At 38.0% G+C, this 24,927-nt stretch overlaps 1 protein-coding gene across 1 annotated transcript in view; it reads right to left on the bottom strand.

The window, feature by feature from the left end:
- Positions 1 to 24,927, bottom strand: part of FARS2 (phenylalanyl-tRNA synthetase 2, mitochondrial) — a 334,052-nt gene that overhangs the window by 252,273 nt on the left and 56,852 nt on the right. Inside the window, 1 exon segment of the mRNA XM_067562627.1 lies at positions 4,407 to 5,040. Coding sequence (XP_067418728.1) covers positions 4,407 to 5,040 — 634 coding nt within the window.

Raw genomic sequence — 24,927 nt, 5'->3', positions numbered from 1 at the left:
TTTTCCTTTTTCATGTTAACAAGATTTTCAGTACATAATGGCCAAATTCATCCCCGTGGTACACTGTATAAATACGAAACATGCCATGCTAAAAAATGCCTGACTAAGCCTTTATTGAGAATATCATCATATATGCAATCTTTCACTTCAGTAGTCTTGGATTTTAATTTGTATTACTAAAGATCAAAAATGAAATAAGTATTGTGTTGTCTTTGCAGCCCGTACTGCAAATTTTGTCTATATCATTAAAAAAAAAAAAAAAAAAGAAAGGAGAGACAGACAACAATTATTTGCTGCTGAATGAGTCAGAACAAGAAAAGCCATTTTACGTTCAGAATTGAGGTGCATTAGCAGAACCACACAGTGCTCTAGTTCCAGCCATTTCTATTAGCTCCCTTCATAAGCACTATTTCATACAGTACTTAAGGCAAATATTGAAAAAAAATTAATGAACATGTTAGAATAAAAACTGCAAATGTGCTTTGATGGTGTCCAGGGCTGTTTCATAATTAGTTTTATGTGAACATTTGTGTGAATATTTAAAAATTATTTTTAGCAGAAGAACGTACTTGGAAAATGAGTCTCTAATATTTTTGTGAATGTGTAGTCATGCAAAGCTTCACAAAGGAACTGGTTGCATGGCCATCTGGAAAGCTCAGATTTCTTTCCTCTTATTTATAAAAGAATCAGTCATCCAATCAGGAAGCAAACACAATGCCATGTGACTTGGGTGATCAGTCACACACCATGAGTAAGGATTAGCAAATAGTCAGACATAACAGAAGCAAGTAGTTTTCAAACACATCCTAGTATGGTCAGATAAAGTATTCGTCAAATAATTTTGAAGAATGAATAAATTGATTTAAAAAATCAAAGTCTGTTAATAGTTAATTTATGAACCTAAAAAGGTAAATTTTTCAAACTAACAGTAGTTCTCCCAGCACACCCCATCATCATGCTTCTGGCTAAGATATTTGGAAAAAGATATGTGAAATGTTTCATACAAACAGTAGCACTACTCAAAATCCACCTTAATTACAGTTTAACATGACTTTGTGAAAAAGAGGTGGTTCATTAAATGTTTCTTATCCTGTCCAAAATGCCCATTCAAGCTAAACTGAAGCTTTTTGCAAACAAGTTTACTCTCTCTGGGTATCACAAACATTGGAGACCATTAGTTGTGTATTTTAAATTCAAAATGACATGGGTCCTTTTGGCACTTTCTATTTGCCCTCCTTCCACCAGGAAGCAGTCAAATAACAACGAATGTGGAAACCTGAAGTAGTATAACGAACTGGCTAGAGTCTATGTACATCATTGCCTGTATGAAATCAGATCTACATAACCCTGCATCATAAACTAAACTTAAAGGTATTTCTACACTGCAATGAGAGATGTAACTGCAGCACACGCAGACACACCGAAGCTGGCCTTAATCAAATTAGCTCAAGTAACAACAGCAGAGAAGCAGCAGCAGCACGGGTTAGTCATTAAGTGCATATCCAGAGTTTGGATCAGGCTTCTGTAGCCAATGTTGCTGTGGCTTCACTGCTAATGGTACTCAAGCTAGCTAGTTCAAGTGTGTCTACACACGCTGCAATCACACCCCATCTGTCATCAATTGCAGTGTACATATACCTTATGAGCTAATGAAGCTTTTCCTTTAGCTTTATTGGTAAGACCTTATGCTCTGAGGAGGACAGACTGGATTCTATCCTCAATACTGTGACATTTCTACTGCCCATAGTGTGTTGCAGAATGCACCAGAGGCATTCATGCTGCCTCTGTGTACTGTGGTATCATTTATACATGCATGTCCAGACATATGATGTTAGTGCCCTACAGCACACAACGAAGTCTCTGAATTATTTTTGGATTTAGAAGTCTCACTTCAGTCTTGTGATGAAGTTTGTAATAAGTTTTATGTATTACAATGTAATGTGTCAATATTCATTATGAATTGCAGGAATAAAATGAAGTATTCAAATCCTACAAAATGAACTCTGCACAAACTCCCTCCCCACCAGCCCTCCCCCAATATATGGACATTTACACTATCTGTGTGCCACATACTTATTAACTGTTTGCTACTCTGAAGGTCTCCATGACAAATTTTTCAGAGGGAGAGAGAACATCTTTTCCTGGCAAGTTGGTTAGCACATCGCTATAAGTCACATAATGCACTGGAAGTTACATTCTGTGATAACAGCTCAATCATTCTCCTGAGAAAAATGGTGAAGAAAATAGAAAACAGGGAGAAAAGAACATATTCTTATTAAAGGCTGCAATGAGGCAAATGGGAAATGGCATGGGGCCTTTCTTCCTCACCCATTCCTGAAATAAAACAAACCTGAATATAGCTCTGACACTTCCCAGAGAGATTGTGGAGGAAGAGATGCCTTTTTCTGTATCTCATGGGAGTGTCCAAATGTGGTCAAATTTTGAATCCTCATTTCAATATTTATAATTAATTTTAGCCCATAAATTAATTAACCAATTCATAAATTCTCAGACAATTCATTCTGCACTCAAAGCGTAATTGTGGTAATTTTGAACATGATATGCTGCGTTTTTCATACATAACTAAGGCCTGGTCTACACTACAGAGTTAGATTGATGCAAGGCAGCTTACGTCGACCTACTATGTAAGTGTCTAAACCAAAATTTCACTCTCACTGACAGAACTGCCCCACTATGCCAACTTATTAACTCCACCTCCACAAGAGGCATAGAGTCAATGTTGATGTAGTTAGGTTGATGCAGTGCTAGTGTAGACACTGCATTGCTTACATCAACTGTTACTGGCTTTCAGAAGCCATCCCATAATGCCCCATGCTGACATTACAACCGGCACAAGTGCTCCTGGGGAGAATATGCATCATCGACACAAAGAGCAAAGTGCAGACACGCACAAGTGATGTAACTATTGTGGCGGCTGTATGCCAACGTAAGTTAGATCGACTTAATTTTGTAGTGTAGACATGCTCTAAGTGGTTAATACATTCTTTAAATGTTAAACTCAACTCAACTGAACCCAACCTTGACTGTGGAACTGCAAGTGGCACTTCCATAATGCAAATATATACTTTTTATACATGTATGTACCCACATTATAAGCACATATTTTATATTCATTCCTATTACCTCCTCAAGTAAGCAATCCCAATCACCATTCTTCTCCGACAAGCAAACCCTTTCACATATTGGCATCCCTTTTAAGAATCTATTGCTCATATATATAAATATATTACTTATCAATGGCACTTAAGCATGCACAGTTCGTATAAGCTTTGCCAGTGAATATATAAACTCAGGAATCTTGGACATTTGCCAAGGCTCGATGACTGGCATCTTTGTGCCCTGCTGAGCTGACTATATAGGCATCACAAGCTTGTATGTGTATTAGCTGTACAGAGCCATCCTTAACATAGGTTTGGGCTGAGTACAAGCATGGAAAATTTTACTACTAAAGGCATTTTTCTGAGAAAGTTAGAAGCAACTGAAAAAAGATGATGGTTAGAACAGAAAATGGATTTCAATTTTAACTGTAACAATTACTGCCCAAAATTATGGATTGATTTGTATGGATTGTATGAATCCAGGATTGTGAGGATTTTTTTTATTTTTCAAATCTCATGTGGATTTTTTATTGAATTTTTTGTTTTAAAAAAATCTGAATGTTCAAAAAATGAACTTTTTTATTTCAAAATCAAAACTTTTCCTCTAATTATTTCAGTTTTAAAAAATTCTACCATGTGACTAGACTTACTAATCAAAATTAATACCAAAAGGAAAAAAAAAAAAAAAAAAAGCCCCAAACCCTCAAACTGAAAGCCATAAACCAAAACAGAAGTTTTGAAGAAAAGTAAAGATTTTCATGATTTTTTTTTTAAAAAGGTCATTTTCCGTTTTAAAAAAATTAACTAACTTTAGTTGTAAGTGAGTTATGCAGGTCATTCCAAGATAGTTTTGATAAAATCTTTATATCACACCAACCTAACATGTGTATGCCATATATTTTACAGAAAGAACTATATTCAGAAATGTTCTGTAAAATATTTGTCAATGTTGTTTTTTTTCTACCTCTTCCCCGGTAAAACAAGATTCTCTTTGGCACACAAAGGAAAACTGAACAGGCCTTGGAGGAAAATATTATAAATAATACTGTTTTAGAAATCTCTAAAAATTACCCAACATAGCTTTTCCATATGTCATCATGGCATGGTTTTAAGGCCCATTATTTTGAAGTCTGTGAGGGCTAAAAACAAAAACCCTTTGGAAAGGGGAAATTCCTTGTGAGGGTGCAGTTACAAGTACAAAAAGTGATACTAGCCAAATGGAGGGATCTCTGAAACTCACTGCAAAAGCTTCTTGGAGTTTTTCTAAGCATTATGAACAGTTCCTACCTCATGACTGGAGAAGAGTCGCAGTCCTTCCATCTGGTGAAAGATTGGGTAGTGGCTACTATCAATCGTATCACGGCGGTAGACATCTCCCACAACCAGAAAGGCATCCAGTCCTGAGTGCATCAAGTCCCACTGGTGAGCTGATGTGTGTGCTCTTAGCATGTGAGTGCGGTTCACGTAGTAGTTATCCCCTTTCTTCCTGCTGGGGTGGTCTTGTGGGATAAGCAACCTGTCAAAGTTCTGCTCTACTGTAACCACCGGGGACAGATCATCATAAACAGAAAAGAGTGGGGTCCCAAAGCGTCCTACATACTGCTTGTAAAAATGATCTTTGATCCGCTCTTTCATGAGCCACAAAGGGTGGTACCTTTGGTTGTGCAAGTTCTTTCCCACCTTAGAGAGAATTTTCTCTGTGACATTGCTGTAGTCATCTCGAGGGTACACTTTACCAAGCAGTTCCACTGTATTTGATGTGGGTGTGTTGGCAGCAAAATTTGAAGTTATAGTCCTGGACCAGGCATGCCCAAAATCACTGGTGATTCCTCTTATCTGGACTCCGTGTGACAAAACTCTTTTGGAATAATGAATTACTCTCATGAGATTCCAAGGTGCTGCCATCACAATACCACCGAGGCTCTAGAAAAAAACCAAAAAATAAAAGTGAAGATTCACTGTAGAAATTACAAACATTCTAATGACAGTGAAAAGCCAAAAGTCAATTTGTCAAGTAAGACAGAAGGCCAGTTTTTAGTCCAGTATCTTGCAGAAAAATCTTATGAGCCAGTTCCAGCTAGATTATCTTTTCCAACCACCAACCCTGCCCTTCATTCCATAAGTATTAAATGATTTGGGGCCTGATTCTGTCCCCATTAAAGATGATGGGAGTCTTATAGTAACTTAAATAAGAGCAGTATAGAGCCTTTTATTTAATATTCTTTATATTCAATTTTAACCTCCCAATAACTCAACACATTATACATGAGAAATTGTGGTAAATTCTGACATGTTTGTCAATCAGATATTCATATACAATAATATTCCATGTGCTAACATGTTGTACATTCTCAAAACAAACTACAGGATTAAATAACATCAGTGAAGCAAAAGAGAAGCAAATGCAGTACTTTGCCTTGTTCTGTCTGCTATAAGGAGTCATACAAACAGAACATATGCATTACAAACTACATATTTGTAGATATTTTTCTATTTAATGTCAAACAAAAAAAGTCAGCCTAACCTATTAAACAAATATGCAACTGTGTAAGGTCAGACGACCAATCAGAATATATATAAACCAACATATTAAATTCACAACTGAACACTGTATGAGCTTCTCTATACAGATTCCACATGGTCAGAACTGGTTTTAGCATTTTTGGGTAAACCTGCAAAACAATTTTCCAAACCCACTCTAATGCAAATGACTTTTGTCCATGCTGATAATACCACTATGTAGAGGGTAGGCCTGAGGATTTTGGGGAAGGTTAGTAAAATGGAAGATTTTGCAGGGGATGAGGGGCTTTGGTGGTGGTGTCAGATATAAATGATTAAATCTGTATAAAAGGGATATCTCTGGTCTTCCCCCAGTCTCTCTGGTTGCAGAAGCAGAGCCTGACTGTGCTGGGTTCATACATAACTGCTATATGCTGAAGTGTTTAAAGAGATAATTCCTGAACAAGCAAGGAGTCTGAGTGCTGCAAGGCCTCCAGACACACTAAGGTTGTGTGCTCATTCAGTGAAATGTTAGCACTTATATACTATTAGTAGTGCTTTACAAACATTATTACAAGACTCCTGCGACATAGGTAAGCACCACTGTCTCCATTGTAAGAAGGGGGAAAGAAAGATCTTAAGGTTGAGTGACTTGGGTAAGGAAACAAAAGGAGTCTGTGTCAGAGGCAGAATTCAAGTCTAAACCTCTGAACACTAGAACAGGCAATCTCTTGTGGCCAGAGGCTACCCTGGCTGATCAGCAGAGGAGCTGGCTCAAGAGCAGGAAGGCAGCTGGAAGAGAGTTTGTGGTGACACTGTCTCCATCAGAAGCAACCCAGATGGCACCGAACCCATTAATTGGTCTGTGTTCCCTTAAGATATAGAGAGTACAGGGCCACAGGTTTTATAGGCACTAAGGCCAGTCCTGTGAGACTGTTGCGGCAACTAATGAGTAAACCATGATCTTTAAGAAAAAACTTTTACTGTTATCAAATGCTTTACACTTTCAAAGGTTAGCTTTCTAGGGAAAAGGACTAGAAACACACTTTAAAAATAAATAAAAGCTATGACTGTTCTTTATAGGATAGGTTCCTAAAATCAAGAGGGTCCTGGGTTACACAGCCCCAAAACCAGCTCTGAAAAAGACAATACAGAATTTATGTAAACCTCAATATTTTCATATTCTTTATATTTTCTTCAGGCTTGTTCCTGAATTATCTCCAGTAATTTATCTGCTGAAGCAACTGTATGATTATCAGCAGCAAAGAAGATGGAAAAGTTTGGTGGTCACAAACAACTCTAAGTTTGACAAGGTATAATATTACCAAACACTGTGTTCTTAAAAAGGCCTTTCAAAAACAAACAAACCATCCCTTTCTCTTATTTTCTGGATTGAGATCTAGAAGGAAAATAAAAAAATATCCAGGATTTTAGTCTACTATGGGAACTTTTAAAACCATTCGGGAAGCATTCTTCAATTTTTATTTATTTACCAAAGTATTTGGCCAAAGAAGTTTTAAAAAATAGCTTTTATTAATTTCAGCTGGGAGTCTCTCTTTTCACAGAGTACCTTCTGACCCAATCAAAAACAGCCAAATGGCTACCCAGTCTAGGCTCCCTTCTCCCCAAACATAAAAGTGAAAAATATACCTTCATTTTCAGAGAGCTGTTTCAAATAGATATGGTCAAAGCTGTACTAATGAATCCAGTTTCCCTTAAGTAAATATCACTATCTGACAAAAATTCATTTTTTCAGACATTCTATTCAAATCTTGCATGATACTGCAGTGTTGCCAGCTCTCTGAATTTTATCATGAGTCTTGCAATATTTGGTGGTTTTCTAAAAGCCTTTTCTCCTGGAGTTATGTGATTATATGAAAGACTGTCAGCTTTTATTTAAAAAACAGTTTCTAGTTATCATGATTGTGAAGAAAAGCTTAAAAACGTGAACTCAAAAGATTAAAAAATAAGGCAAATAAAAAGAACCATGTTTGTTATTTTTAAAAATCTCATGATTTTTTAAGCCAATCTCTGATTTTCTTTTAGGGCCTGGCTCACGGTTTATGAATACTTGTGGCTGCCAATACTGCCACTGTGTCCATGCGGAGACTGTAAGATGTTAATAGATTACACCATGTGCTGTATACTCCTGGACCGACAAGCATGGAAACAGGCAGTAAAACTATAACACAGCTCTCATACTTAAAAATAAGAGGTTGTAACTAGATGTTCTTCAAGATGTGTGGTCCCTATCTATATTCCACAGCAGGTGAGAATGCACTCCATGTGCCTGTGTGACACTGTATGATTGAAATATAACTATGTATATCGTTCTTGCTACCACTGCTATACAATTGCAACAAATCTTACACAAAGTATGTCATGTAAGGTATCACTGGAAAAGTTACAATCTATCAAATATGATTATCCTGTGTATATTCATGTATCATCTTGGTACCTGAAGTTATGAATAATGACTATGTACCTGTATTGCAAATGTGTCTGTTCCTGGGGTAACACCCACCAGCTAAAATCTACATGGAAGACAGACAGCTTTGTGTTGATGGCCCATCAAAGGCAATTGACTCTCACAATGGGCCACAGAAAAAACTTATTCCGCCCAAATGGCTCTTCCTGCAGATGCCTTAGTCTACAAGTCACCCTGGACTCCATCTTGTGCCTGTACTTTTCCACAAACTGAACTGCGGGCTTTGTTTGGGACAGTAAAATTCCATCCATAGGGCAGAGGGTATAAAAACCCTGGAAACATCTCCATTTTGTCTTCATTTCCTGCTTCATTTCTCTGGACAGGATTTCTAACAAGGAAGCGCTAAATAAGGACTGATGACCCCCAAGTTGTTTGGGTAATTTCCATACAGACTTTTGCAAAGTAGCAGTTTATTCCATCACTGCTTCAAACCTGATATAAGAACTTTGCATTCACTTGTATGCAGATAATTTCCTTAACCATTTTAACTCTATTCTTTTTTCTTATGACTAAGCCTTTAGATTTTAGCTACTAAAGGGTTGGCAGAAGTGTGGTTATTGGGTAAGATCCAAGTTGTATATTTACTTGGTTATGTGACTAGTCTCTTGAAGTCAGAAGGACACTTTGTTTGATGAAATTGGTTTTCAATAACCACTCATCATAAAGACTACTGACTGGGTGGAGAAATAAGGGCAGAGATGCCTAAGGAGACTGCATTTTTGACTTCTTGTGGGGAGACAGAAGTTTACATTTGTTACTGGCTTGGTATATCTAATGATAGAATAACCACCAGTCTAGGATGAGTCTGCCCTATTTCTCAGCAGTCGGTCCTGAAGCTGGCATTCTCAGTTGTGACCTACTGAGGCATGGTGACAACCTGAGACTGGAAGATTTTTGCTAGCACTATCCTTTTTCTGCACCAGCACCCTTCTCCACCTCGTGCTCTGACCTGAGAGCATAAGGGGAAATATGGACCAACTCCCTCTCCAGTTCCTCGTCTACCACGAATGACATGAAAAGATCTGAAGCAGATTACACTGAAAAGAGATGCGGAAGGGGCTTTGGAGAGGAACTCTATGGTATAGCTGGTCTGAACATCAAGAACCCATTTGTTGGTCATTATTTTCTGCCAGGCTTGGAGAAATGAGCTAGATGGCAACCAGATTGGGTAGATGGTTGTGGTAGCTGGAGTGAGTCGCAGGTCTCAAAGATCCCATCGAAAGTGTTTATTAGCAGGAAAGGTTGAGGCTGGAAAGAGGAAGAGGAAGGAATATTGCGCTTGTCCTACTGCACCCTCTGTTGTTTCCCCTGTGGTTCAGACCCCCCCACAGAGGAAAGAAGAATTGAGGTGCTGGTCACTGCTTGTACAGTTGTGATCTGTGGTATTTCTCCCTTAGTGCTGGAGTGTAGATTTCTAGTGAGCAGAGGCTTGATCTTGACTCCTTCAAGAGTGTAACAAGTCATCTGTTCTCCCACTGAACAGACTATTCCCTTCAAAGGGCAAATCCTCCATTGTCAATTGGACTTCCTTGGAGAACCCAGAGGATTCAAGCCACGAAGCTCTACACATGACAATAGCTATTGCCACTGTTTGGGAGGTGATATCCACTGCATAAACTGAGGGATGATCTGGAAATCAATTTACTTTCCTCAATGAGTGCTTGGAACTATGCTCTATCCTTCTGAAGAAGTTTGTCACTGAATTCCTCAAACATGGTATTATTCACAAAATCATATGTAGACATTAATGCCTGACAGTTTGCTATGCAGAACTGCAGACTGGTCGAAGTAAAAAAAATTTCTTCCCAAATAGGTCCAAATGTTTAACTTCTTATTTGAATGGGTGGATCTTGCTTGATGTTGCCTGATACTTTCAGCAACTGCTTGGAGTACTAAAGAGTTTGGGTCAGGATGTGTGACTCAAAATTCTGCTCCTTTGGCTCATACAAAATATTTATTTTCTGTTACTTTTGGAATGGGAGAGCATGTGGCTGGGGTATGTCAGACCACCTTGACTGGATCTAAGATGGCTTACTTAATGGGAAATACCACCTTTTTAGGACCTGCAAGCTTCAGGTTGTCCAGGATTTTCTGAGGTGTCACTTGTACTTCCTCCAACAGGATCTGAGGTGTGTTGGCAATCCTCTTTCAGAGGTTTTGGAATTGCCTGTAATCATCAGGTGGAGAAGGCAAGGGCAGCACAACAGCCTCATCAAGAGTCTATGACAATAGTCCCACTGGAGACAGCTGCTCCATGGGATCCAGTTCTTCCTCCTCATCCATTGATTCCTGAGGGTGATCAGCTTCCTCTCCTTGAGGAGAGGGATATCATTATACCCGATGGGATCAAAATGATTCGGGATAGTGCATGTATGGGTCCCATGGTCACCAATAAGACCAATGAGAGAGGTTGAAAAGACTCCCTTGCCATATAGTATCATTAATCTTGAGGTGCATACATGCTATTAAAAGATCAGGAGGGAGCCAAAGAGATTCTGGATCCTCTATCTGAGCTAACTTCTTGCCTTTGCAGAAGCGGTGATGCTCTCTTGCTAATGTCCAATTCACTTGAGGAAAAAAAGGTAGGTTTCAACTCCCTGGGTGGCACCGTCGGCATCATGGATCTTGTGATGCCATAGCTGCTGGAAAGTACCAGAGAGCGACTCTCTTTTTTGTAGTCCTGGACTGGTGTTGTCAGGATGTCTCCTGAGAATTGGATCTGAGAAGATGAGACACTCCGGATCCAGGAAGATGGTAATATCCTCAGCGATACTGTACTTAAACTAAAACAAATTAGTAAAGACTACTTACAATTACTTACAGATAAAATGCTGAAGAAGGTAGCAAATGCTGAGGAAACTGAAGGATTCTGTCTGAGAACAAGCATAGTAGAAAAGAACTGAAAAGGCGATTGATCTGCACCGTCCTTATGCCATTGGTTCAGACAATGAGGAGGAGAAGGGCAGAGGTGTGGACCAATAGACAGTACTAGCAAAAATGTTCCAGTATCAGGTGCGTGCAGCACATGCGCACGCACAGTGGAATATACATAGGGACCATCACTCAAAGAAGTACATATTGTTTTTGCCTTAGGTAAGTAGATAAAATTACCTCAATATTTGCAATATTATCTAAAATTCCTTACACTTACTATAGGCAATAATTCTTAGATTATTGTGAACACTGAGGTAAAGAAAGTTATTTAGTTATCTAAAGCCCCAATCCTGCAAATCACAACACGCGGACAGACCTCTCAAGCAACATGTTGCAGGATGGGGGCCTATGACATTATATAACAGAACTGGAAAGTTTTAAGGGTGATTGCTGGACAAGTACATAGGTGGCTTTAAAAGCAGTTATTCTCTCTCTCTCTCTCTCTCTCTCTCTCTCTCTCACTCACTCACTCACTCACTCACACACACAGAGTTAGATGTCTTCCATTAGCTCTTAAATAGCTGGATGGTTGATATATCAGAAAAATGGTATTGGGCCTTGTTTAGCTACATTGTTTATACAATTTATTTAGCCAAATAAAAGTGGGAAGATTTCTGGCTTCACTGAATTTCATTTTGTGGCTAACTGAAATTTTAAAAAAAAGGAGAACGAGAAAAAGTATTTAATCATTCAACGTCTATGAACAAAAGCCCAAATGGAATGTCCACAAAGATAAGCAGCATCGCTGGAAAATAAGAAATCTCATCATCTTAGCACTAACAATTAATATCTAATGTTAAAGATGCTCTAATTAATTGTGCTCAATTGCAATCAATAGACTATTATTTCCAGCATTCTAGATAGAGTTCAGGAAAAATAGAATTTAAATATCTAGTTTTCTTTTTCTAGCTACATATACACAGTGCTCGGAAATCAGCAGCAGTTGAGAACTAATTACTGTGGCTACTGTAATAAATTGACAATAGCTGAATTTCCCTTGCCACCTCTTTTTTTCAAGTATCTTGCCTATCTGGGCACCCAACACAATGAGAAGAAGTGAGTCTCTCTTTTTTTTTTAATACTATCATCATTTTCTAACCTGGGTTCTGAGGAATAGGGGCACGCATAGATTGACCACATTTGTTGGATGCAAATAAGGGAAAACCACATGAAAAATAAAAGGACAATGCTTTAGAGACAGCAAAAAACTGTTTGTCAGCTAACCACCATGGCAAGCAAAACACGAAGTGTAAGCAACAACAAAATCTGCTATATTCTGTTACATCAGATGCTCCCTGCCGCCACCACCCCACCTCACTTATTGCTAGACCAGCTCTTCTGGCTGATGGGAAGGAGAGAGGGTCAAGACCATGGGCCTGTTCTCACAGCCAGCCCTCCTATGTTGAGGTTTCTAGCACTGCTGTTGAGACTAGAACCCTTGGTTCCTTGCATACTAGGGACCTGATTCAAAGCTCACTGAAGTCAATGGACAGAATCCTGTTGACTTCTTTGGATCAAGATCCAGGAGCACAAACACTGAGACTGTATCTGGCCCCTATTTTAAAAATCAAGGGGAAGATGCTCATTGCACCCTCTCCCCTTCTCACTTCTTCCCTTGCTTACCATACCACACAAGGCACAATCTAGACTTGCATATAATGGAGTCCCCTTCACCCACCACCAAAAAAACAACCATCCCCATACTGGAACATGGTAGGCTTTAAACAGAACACTGCAGAAGTACACCACAAGGAACTCAATTAGTAGGAGAATTTAGGTAAGCAGACTATAATGCCACAACTGGGAATTTGGAGTATGTCCACCAGACAATTTGGTGGGCTGTGTGGATCATATTGCCACACTGTAGAGACACCCAGGCTCCCATACTTTAGTACAGCAGGGATTGAGACAACATAGTACAGATGCAATTGCTGTGTTAACCACATGTACCTAGGGTGACCCCCATGCCTTATTTTAAGGGACCAACCCTTATTTCATTGATTTGTCCCTTAGGGTGACCAAATATTTTAAGGGGCATCCCTTGACTTTTTTAAACATTAAATTGAAGCTTATGATAATTGCACTGCATACTTGAGGGTATTAGAAATGTACACGAGAAAAATATGCTAATTATGTTTCTCTAAAATGTCCCTAAAGCATTGTCCTTTATTTTTCATGTGATTTTCTCTTATTTCCATCCAACAAATGTGGTCAACCTACGCATGCCCCTACTCCTCAGAACCCATACCAGAAAAGAGGAGGTGGCAAAGGGAATAGATTGGGAAATTGGCATTCCAAAATTTAAAAAAAGAGTGTGTCGAAACGTGTATGCCATTATGGTCTCTGCCTTCCACCCCACTGATACTGAGGAGGACAGAGAACACTCCTGTTTAGAAACATAGTGATCACTAATGAATCAATATGCTGAGTCTCAGGACCACCTGTTACCTGCCCATTAATGAAAGCATTGAGCGACTTCAGCTCCTGTAAGGACCTGAGGGAGTAGAACCTAGGTCTGCAAAGCCTGGGACAGCTGATACTTCTACATCACCACTGGGAGGCTATGCAGAACCACATGCAAGGAGCACTGTGGAAATTAGGCGCTGCAGGAAGTACCATCCAAAGGGTCCAGAATGACAACATCCTGCAATCCTCTGATTTGCCCATACAGATTATTAAACCCTGGAGGGTGCACGGGATGTAATCTGGGCAATCAAAAAGACTTCTGACCTACTGCGACTCCAGACCACAGCTTGATTTCTGAGCTTCAGTGTCCGACCCCAGCCTGACTCTGTCACTGAATACTGACTCTTGTCTCCTGATTCCAGCCCAGCACTACCTCTGATCTCCTGTCTCCAACCCCAGCCTGACTCTGACTCTTGCTTATTGATCCCAGCTGTAGGATTATTCTGATCCCTGCTCAGTGCCTTGCAACCATCCTTGATTTGTGGACACCAGCCCCGCTGTGACAACTTGGTCAGGCCGCCAACGCCCTGGTCCTTTATGGCTCCCTTTGACCTCACATCCTGTATGACTTGTGTCTTGGCTTGTGGCTGCAAGAATACAAATGACCTATTAAGCATATAAACTCTGAGTACATGAAAGGTTTTAAATAAAAAATCTTTAAAGCTCTTTTATCTTGCTTCCTGTCCAAGAACATTTAATTAAAGAAAAATCCTGAAGTGCCAGGAATTGTTTAAAAAGTTGGGCTACCACCATCTTGTGATCTGACAGCTTTTGTGTACATTATGTACAGGGGGAGAGTTCCACTAACACAGCTATACTAAAACATGACCATGTCTGTATTTTTTCCCCGCTGGTTACAATAGGACATCATGGAAGTGGTTTCTAGTGCCATAATATTTGAGGTTTGAATGCTTTTTCAAACTAAACCCTGTGTTTAGAACACAGACATCTTGATAAACCCCAAAATAGGCCTGCAGTGCTACCACGAACATTGCATTTGTTATGCACAAAGACCTTTGAAATAGGCTGTACCTCATGCACACACTAAGGCTATGTATACACTACAGATCTTAAAGTGGCACAACGGTACTGCTGCAGCTGCACCACTGTAAGGTCTCCCGTGTAGCCACTCTATGCTGATGGAAGAGAGCTCTCCCATTGGCATAATGAACAACACTATCCAACAAGCACTATCCATATCAGCACTTCTGTCAGTGAAACTTTTGTCAGTCATAGGGGTGTTTTTCTCACACCCATGACCGATAAAAGTGCTAGTTTAGACATAGCCTTAGGCTCCAGTCTTACCAGGTGCTGAGCATCCTCAGACCCTATTAAGGACATCTGACATTTCCTATGGATCTTCGAAATTTTATATTAAAGTCTTGGGAGGAAGGCAGGATAAAATGATTTTTTTTTAAATTGACTTTTAACTCTTTCATGTACTCAGAGTTCACTCTAATTAACAGCCTATGTGTAGTCTTTCAGCCATACATTGTAAAGAACATACACAAAATCCCCTTTTTGCAGTTTCTGTATCCAAAACAAGATGCCACAGGCTGGCTTGTTGTCTGTTTTCTTACAGTGACACATTAATCATGATGATACCACTGGCAACACTTGGAAGCTTGCAATACTGAAAGAGGAAAATTATAAAATGTTTTCTTGGATAAGATTATTTAACCATCATATTTTACTTGTCATTATGTATAAGAACTGTATAAAGTTTGGAATAGAAATTAATAATCAAACCATCTCTTGTAACTAATCCAGATGACTAATTCCTCAGCAAATTTTAGTATTTATGTCATGTTTTACAGACATCAACACTGAGTGGCATAGACAAAGCAATCCATGTATCTCAAGCATGCTTTCCTCCACCACTGCCCTCCTCACCTACAAGAAAGTTGCACCATGTGAGGTCAAACACTGTCATGCAGAATGTCCTGGGAGAACAAAACACTGCTCTGCAAGAGCATTGGCTAGGCACCAATAGTTGCATATTAAAATGTTAAAATAAGAAGTGCAAACTCCATATAATTTCAGGAAGGATACTATAACTGATGACAATTTAAGTGTCCTCTTCATATCATATTGGATTATACAGCAGGTTTCAGTATTTAGTTCCTGATGCTATCCACCAAACATACCTAGGACAGCTACAGTCCACCAGTTTACTCAATCATTTAGGTGTTGTTCTGGTTTATCCATAAATAAAAGCACATTAATTTAAAGAGACATCATTTTTCTATAGCTTCTCACATGTTTCAGGGGAATTAAAATTCATTTCCACTGTGGTCAAAAGGTCCACAAACTCTATAATTCTGCTGTACCTCTAGCTGCATTAAATCTACATTTCAAATATTAACATTGTTTGGTTCTAAATGAACTCCATGAGTTAATAAAGTAGGTTTTAGGAGCTGGGAAAGTGAAGTGCCTGTACAATGGAATTTGTGTTCATCAAACTACACATTCACATCTAATCTGTTGTACCATTTAGAAAGTGTAAGGGCAAGGGGAGCACAGGCATAAAAGATCACCTTTCCAATGACATCAGAAGTCAAGCAGCAGATGAATGGCCACAAATTCAATTTTTGCATACTATGGTACCCAGTGCAATAAAATAAAGGCACCAAGTCCTATAGTCTATGAAATTTAATAATTTAGGCAATAGGGGCCCAGCAGAAAGGACCCAAAATCTTCGTGTCCCCTCTTGGTGTAGTATTTGAGATAGATGGAGACAATGCACAGATTCAGGAGAGTAGAGTGTTAATGTTGAAACTGGCTTAGATGTACTATCAAATAGATTAAATTATAAAGGAAAATCACTTACCCCACATGCACAGTAAGCAATTTTCTTTGGCTTAAAATGGAAATTATTCCTTGAATTTTTCCCCTAACTATGTAGAGACTGTTCTTCATTGAACAAGCTACCTTCCAAGTTTGATACTTTAGAGGGGGACTGTCAAGAGTACCTAAGTGATTTACTGTATGTAAAAAACATCTGGTTTCAAATGATCTGAATGCCAGAAATACCAACTCCAAAATCCAGAAATGGTTGAAAGTGAAGTGCATATTTTAACGTTAAATATTCCCTATACAGCTATGCTTTCAACATATTCTCATGCACTGATTTCAGATCCTGCAAGACAATTCATAAATGGTTCCTAAACATTCTCAAATACCTCTCCTGTGTCCTGCTTTTGATACATCACTTTTTCAAGAGACGCATCCTGAACAAGGTTAGCCCTTCATTCCTTGTTTGTTCGGGGAGCATTTTCTTTTTAGTACCTTAATATTTTTCTCTTCAACACGATTAATCCAAACTATATCTAGTTTGCTTTCCTTGATGAAATGTTCTTCAGATCTGAACTATTATTTAGTAAATATGCAGCTAAAGTGGCCATAAAGTCCACGTGAAAAATTATCTTCTCAATCCCCTTTTCCCAACATCTGAAATTCACATAGGTTATCTTGATGGATTTGTTAAGCACAAAGTTCATATGTTCAAAAATTAATTTACTTTCTTTAGAAATTAGATATTCACAATCTCAGTGTGCAGTGGTATATTTCATTAGTTCTCAGTGGTTAAATGTCATTTTTATAGGTATAACAAAGTTACATGACTGCACACCTAGCCGTAAGGGCAGAAAAAAGTTGGATTTGTTGGAAGCCAAGTGTTAAACACAAGTTTAGGCGGGTGTTAAAAATGCAAGGGACAACTGAGGGAGAGTACGTTTTAAAAAGCACTGATGAATTCCACAGTAATGGGTCCAAAATACTATAGCACAGATTAGCAATTCTGCAGAGTGCTAGATAATTAATGTAGAATAATGTATTATTAGCCTGTAAAAGCTTCAGGACTTTAACACTGTATTTTACTTTATGGAAAATAATCTGTATATGTTTGGAACAATATACATAAATATTAACAACAATAATTATTACTAATTATTGTTATTTCTATTTCAGTATCATCTAAGAGATCAGAATCAGAACCCTGTGCTGCAAGCCACTGTAAAAACACAAAGAAAGACATACTCCCTGCTCTATGGAACTGACAATTTAAGGCCACATCTTGAAAGCTGATATGTCAATGGGACTCCATGCAGACATAGGGATTTTCCCTCATGGATCAACTTGCAGGATTGAGATCTCAGAAGAAAAGAATTGGGGAGAGAGATACAATCAATATTTTTTAAAAATCCTTATTATTACATTATTAACATTATAATGGACAGGGAAGAAGGGCAACAGGAGGAGGACAGAGGTGTCAAATGCTCCCATAAAGCCTATCTTAGGCTTTGTCTACACTACAAAAATTTGTTGACATAAGATATGTTGACTTACAGTCACTGCTGCAATTATAGTGGTGGCTGATGTCCACACTGCTCTCCTTGGGTCGGTGGAGTGTGTCCTCACCAGGAGCACTTTCACCGACCTAAGGGAAAGTATGGGAAAGCTGAGACGGGGACAAGAATGACAGCACCTCCACCGCTATAAGATGACTCAGTGTCTACACTGACACTGCGTCGCTTTAGCTCTTCCAACAAAAGTCCTACACCTCTCGTCGAGGTGGTTTTATTTTGTCGAAAAACAGGGCAGTTTTGTCGGTGGGGTGTGTATGTGTGTGTGTGACTGTAGTGTGTACACCAGCACTGTTTTGTCGACAAAAGCTAACTTTTGTTGACAAAACTATCTAGTGTAGACCAGGCCTTAGCCTTGCAAATATCCTGAGTCTCAGTTTTATTGTGATAATTAGACCTACAAATTTACTTTAAATGTTAGCTCAAGTGTAAAAAGTATGCAAAAGTTCGTAAGATATCATAAAACTTATAACAACAAATGTTGATGGGAAAAGGTATGAAAAAGAGACAGAAAGGCTGAATTAGTCTAAACAAAAGGGATTACCGATATGGTTCAAGGACTATGTTAAAACTATGCTTAGTAAAAACAGATGATGTGGAACAGGAAATTAATGAACCAAAATTGATGTAACAGATACTAGGCCCTATTGGTGGACAAAATAATGCAGGAATGGGTTACTCCACCCATCACTCCCTTTTTTAGGTCCTTAAGGAAAGAGACTTGGGGGAGGAGGGGACCAGGAAAGAACAGATGGAGGCAATTTTGTCATCATGGCTGCCACCCACACCATTTCCTGGCACCCTGAATATTCATCATCCTAATTCTGAGAGATGTCCTGACCGGACTGGGGCAGAAAGAGACCCACATAACATCACCACCTCTGCCAGCTCCAGCCTAATCCCAAACACCACATGGAATAAAATGGGATTGGACTTTAACAAGAGTAACAGCTCTAGTCCCCCTCAACTAATTTCTTTTTCCCAAAAGGACAGTTATTACCATCTTTAGTACCGTCTAAGAGACTGTCAAACAGTGGGGTTTTGCTTGTAAAATCTCATTCCAGCTAAAGGGAAAGGGAACAAGGAAAGTTGTTAAAATGAAAGCCTTATTTAATACTTTACTTTTCAAATGTTTTAACTGTTTTTCTTTCTTTTCTTTATCTTTAATAAAAAAGTTAAAAGCATATGCAATTATGTGTTTGCCATGATACTAAGTAGGCTGACGTGTCTGTATACAAAACTCCGGACCTTGTTTAACACTGTTTAATGTTGGCCAGTGACTGGATTACGTTAATGCCTTTGACCCATTTATTGAATCTACATTAATACAAATTTTCCTATCTGTGCAACACATTATTTTTCAATTACACAGAGGTCTTTTTCCAAATCAAGGGTACTGTGACAGGTTGGTCTACAGGGGTTTAGTCCAGTAAAGATTAACTGCCTGAATAAAATTCATATACCTGGGAAGTGCATTCTACCACAAAATCTGAAATGTAAAAAGGTTTTAGCCTAGAGTGTGACACAGAAACTTTTTGACGCCAAGTGGCAGAGAGATCCATATGAGTTACAGGAATCCCCTGGTATGTACATTCCAATTCACCAAAGTGAGTGTCATGTGAGGTCTTAAATAAAAGCTGGTGTCATACCTGTCATCAGTAGCATTGCAAAAAGCATGTACGGATTCATAAGGAGTAATGTATATATACTGAAAATTATGTTAAGGTCTGTGTATAGGGACTGGTCATCAGGAAAAGTGAAAAACAGTTAATCTTTTAGGCACAAAATGTTTATCTCTGTGTTTACTTATTAATTATGTATTTGCAAGGTTCAATCCCAACTCTGAACCGACTGCTAATGAAGTATTATGAAAACTTCAAGGAAAAGAAACTACCAAAAAGAGAAAAACAGCACGGTTGAGGAGGAGTCCTATCTGGAGGTGCAGATCAAAGGTTTGTTCTGGATATGTTTGGTGAACAAAAAGGACATTCTGGCATTCTTCACCTAGGAAGTAAACCTGATTCATGAAAGAGGGATCTTAGCCAGATTTGGTTGAAAACGCTGGTGAGAACTTTGCATGAGATAAGTGTCTTTAAACAGGGGATAACTTTTTAGTTTAGTCTAGTCACTAGAAAGCGTGTTATGATTTTGTTTTATATGTAACCATTTGTTTCCAATATTTTCTCTCACTGGAATCTCTGTTCTTTGATAATAAAATTATCCTTGTTTTCACTATAAATAGGCTTAAATGCTGTGGTGTTAACCGAAGTGGTGATCCTGAGTTGACTTATAAATTGGTGTATACTATTCCTTTGGGAATGGTGGATCTAAGATTTTTGTGAGTGCTCTGTGGAACAGGGACTAAGGACTCCAGAGGGATGCTCAGAGGATTCAGGGGTTGGTGTGTGCCCATCAATTACCTGTACAGAGAGAGCAAGACTGGCAGAGGCCTGGAAGGCAGTGCTTGTGTTACCAGAGGCTCATGACTGCAGAGAGTTGATCACGCTAAGGGCAGGTGGCAGTGGTGAGGTGCCTCACAACAATGGGTATCCCTGGGAAGGGTTGCACACTGCCCCCAAACAAACCTAAAATGCAGCTTAATTCAGTTGAGTCAAAGTAGAGATGCAGCTTTACACATATCCATCAAGTCTCCCAGGACCCTGGAGAAAAGCCCCCTGATTTTCTATTAGCTCTTGCTCTCTCCCAATAGCCTTCCAACTCACTCTCTCAGCTCCTATTCTCTCTCAATTGTCTTCCAACTCAATCTCCTCCATTTTCTAAGACGACGGGGAATTAACTCACAGCCGTCTCTGCCCCTCTATCCTACACATCACTTTAATCACACACGTGCCAATATTATTTTCATAATATACAATTCTTAGAAATAAGAGATGAGCCAAAACTGGAATGCTCTATCTGAATTTCAAGGTTTGGAGTGGGGTCTAAATTCAAATCCCTGGTTTTGGCTTCTACTGGGATTTAAAACGGAAAGGGATCTATTCCCTGGCTCCAGTCAGGATGCAGCTAAAACCTCATTAGAATACCCATTCAGATTTAAGCCCAAGATGGTGGAAATCATGAGATAATTGCACTGTTCAAGATGGCAGAATTCTCATTATATCAATTGATCTCCTGAACTACCTGTCATTTTCAACCAAAATCTCACTGTTGAGCCAAACTTCAGCACTAGCATAGATGCGTCTTTGATCTCAACTTCCAAACTTTAACCCTGCTCCAACATTGCTCCTTGGTCCATCTCTATTACAGAAATAATGAAAATCTGTGAATGGACAGAGCATTTACTAGGATTATGTATATTTCAACAACTAATCAAAAAAAGAAAGACAAATTTCTCTACGGATTTTATTTCAGAATCAATTAATCTCACAGACTTGGGAGTAGAAACAGCACAGAACATGTAAAGTTTGCAGCAGCAGTGCTACTACTGCTGCTGCCATGGTACAGTATCTCCCAGTTAGTAAATATACAATCACATGTGTAAAAAGAAGCCATCTTTATTTTGAACAGTACCAGTCTTATTTATCTGTCAGAGGTTCTGACAATGCATTTAACGAAAAGATTAGAATGCTGTTGCAGAAGGAACTGTATTTCCCTGCTTGGGGCATACAGCTTCTATGGGTTGAGAAGAGCGGAACTGAAATATTAACGAGTAAGCCATTTGTCAAGAAAATTATGCAAGAAAGCTTGGCAGCTGCACAAAGAGGCAAGCAACATGAGATACAAAATCATGTAATATGATCTGAGAGCTTTAAAAAAATCACTGACTCTCTGGTCTGTGTTCAGAAACAACTACCTTTGTAAGAAATGCTTTGGAAAAAGTAAATAAATGAATTAATGAGAGAACTGACAAAATAAGTGCTTACTAAATTCAGCATTAATAGTTACAGGTATTATCTACCAAAGAAAATAAAAGACCCCCAACCACCCACTCATTTAGAATACACAAGATGAGATTTCATATCTGATTCAACCAAATGAGGATAATGATAATGATATTTTTGCAAATAAATTACTATACCACATTCCACAAATGTGAGATGAAAGATGCTTTGTCATGTAAAAAGCTGTTTGATTACTGAAAACCCACAGAACACATGAAAGAAAATTATCCCATGATGGACAGAAATACAAATGGAAAAATACCCTTTTTCAAAAATGTTCTCACAAATCATAATGCACTAGGCAAAATTATGTCTGCTGTGTCAAATCAGAAGGTTAAAATCTGCACCTAAATAGAATGCACATGGGAATTAAATTAGTCAGGCGCTTCAAAATATTAATTCTTTTCAAGGAAAATTTACAAATGAGAAAGAACTGTGTTTTAGAAAAAATCAGATACAGTGTTCTTATCATGCAACCCTTCATTTTATACAGAAAAAGATATTGCTTGCAGACAAAATGTATTCATGAACACCAGTTTGTCCAGACAAATTTAGCTGTATTTGTGTGTAGCGTAAATTGATCCCCTTGTCATATTCTGTAAAGGCTCAAACGTGTTGATTCACTGGTTTAATTACCCTTGATTGCAATGGGTGTTACTCACAACCATTATTTATGATCTCTTAGATTATTATTAACAGTAATACTTCGCACTTACATAGCACCTTTCTCCTGAGGATCTCAAAGTGCTTTGAAACCATTAACTAATTAAGCCTTGCAATGCCCTATGAGAAAAGGACTGTATTATTTATACCCATTAGGTACAGCAGCTTTCAGTTCCGAAATACTGTACTGTATTTCAACATACATGAAGAAGAGCTCTGTGTAGCTCAAAAGCTTGTCTCTTTCACCAATAAAAAATATTAACATATTCACCTTGTATTTCAACATGTTGTTTCCAAGTGGTTTTCAATTCATTTCCTTTCTTTTCCATGCTCAGAATGTTTTTTTCTTTAATCTTAAATGTCATTTTATCAATTATTAATGTCAACATGTAAAAAAAAATTTCACAATGAACCTAAATTTGAATGACTTTTTGATGAAAGAAATTGCTTGTTAAGATTTAATGAAAAATAATTAAGTGAATAATCTATAACTATTTTAAACAAGAAACAATTTAACAAGAATAATGACTACTCTGAGTGAAATTAAAATGTTTTTTAAAAATACCTTTATTAAGTTGCCTATTAAGAACTGTGCTGAACAACTGGGAAATACTGCATTGTTATGCATTCTATGTGCAAGTTCTTGCACTTCACATAATACATTAGGCCCTATGTTATATAATTTTTAAGTCCCAGACCTACATTCCTCAGGCAAGGCATGCAAAGACCGCAGGGTCAGACTATCTGTATAGAGCCTCAAATTTCATCCCAAATTACTTCAAAGACTAAAAATATATTATTAATTATTATTAGGGCTGTTAATTAATCGCAATTAACTCAAGCAATTAACATAAAACAAATTAACTAGATTAAAAAAGAGTCGTGATTAACCGCACTTTTAAACAATAATAGAATACCAATTTAAATTTATTATAAATATTTTTAGATTTGTTCTACATTTGCAAATATATCGATTTCAATTACAACATGGAATATAAAGTGAGCAGTGCGCATTTTATATTATTTTTATTAAAAATATTTGCACTGTAAAAAATATAAAAGAAATCGTATTTTTCAATTCACCTTGTACAAGTCCTGTAGCACAATCTCTTTATTGTGAAAGTGCAACTTACAAAAGTAGAATTGTTTTTACATAACTGTAATCAAAAACAAAGAATATAAACCTTAGAGCCTACAAGTCCACTCAGTCTTACTTTTTGTTCAGCCAATTGCTAAGACAAACAAGTTTGTTTTCATTTATGGGACATAATGATGTCCACTTCTTATGTATGTCACCTGAAAGTGAAAACAGGAGTTCACATGGCACTGTTGTAGCCAGTTTTGGAAGGTATTTACATGCTAGATATGCTAAACATATGTATGTCTCTTCATGCTTCAACCACCATTTCAGAGAACATGCTTCCATGCTGATGATGCTTGAAAAAAATGTGTTAATTAAATTTGTGACTGAACTTCTTGGGGGAGAATTGTATGTCTCCTGCTCTATGGTTTTACCCACATTCTGCCATATATTTCGTGTTATGGCAGTCTTGGATGATGACGCAGCATATGTTGTTTGATTTCAGAACACTCGCTGCAGATTTGACAAAAAGCAAAGAAGGTTCCAATATGAGATTTCTAAAGATAGAGAACTCAACCCAAAGTTTAAGAATCTGAAGTGACTTCCAAAATCTGAGCAGGATGAGGTATGAAACAGGCTTTCAAAAGTCTTTAAAAAGCAACACTCCAGTGCAGAAACTACAGAACCCAAACCACCAAAAAAGAAAATCAATCGTCTATTGGTGGCATCTGATTCAGATGATGAAAATTAAGGGGCATTGGTCCACTCTGCTTTGAATAGTTATCAAGTAGAACCCGCCTGTCCTCACTTTCAGATAACACTGTAAATAAGAAGTGGGCAGCATTATCTCCCATAAATGTAAACAAACTCGTTTGTCTTAGCTATTGGCTGAGAAGTACAACTGAGTAGACTTGTAGGCTCTAATGTTTTGCACTGTTATGCTTTTGAGTGCAGTTATGTAAAAATAATAATAATTCTACATTTGTAAGTTATAACTGAAATCAATTTATTTGAAAATTTTAAAGAACACCCAAAAACATTTATAATAAGTTTACATTGGTTTTCTATTATTGTTTAACAGTGCAATTAAAACTGTGATTAATCATGATTATTTTTTAATCTCACAATTAATTGCAATTTTTTAAATCGTTTGACAGCCCTAATTGTTATTATTTACTTAGTACCATCAAGAGACATGAGATTGAGAAATAAATCAAAAGACACTTTAGCGAAAAAGAATATGTTTGAGATAAGAAGTGAAGAGAGATGAAGAACTGCTGAGGCAGATAGCTATAAGAAAGATATTCCAAGCTGATTATCTGCAGTGCAGAAGGCTCTCACATGAAGCTAAATTGTGTGAAATGACATACAGGAGAACATTACTAGTGTTATTTATGTCTCTCTACGTCTT

Source organism: Emydura macquarii, unplaced genomic scaffold (genome assembly GCF_026122565.2).
Source record: "Emydura macquarii macquarii isolate MOO-44397 ecotype Brisbane River unplaced genomic scaffold, CSIRO-AGI_Emac_v2 contig_2452, whole genome shotgun sequence".
Classification (NCBI taxonomy): domain Eukaryota; kingdom Metazoa; phylum Chordata; order Testudines; family Chelidae; genus Emydura; species Emydura macquarii.
This window is presented reverse-complemented; position numbering and strand designations above follow the sequence as displayed.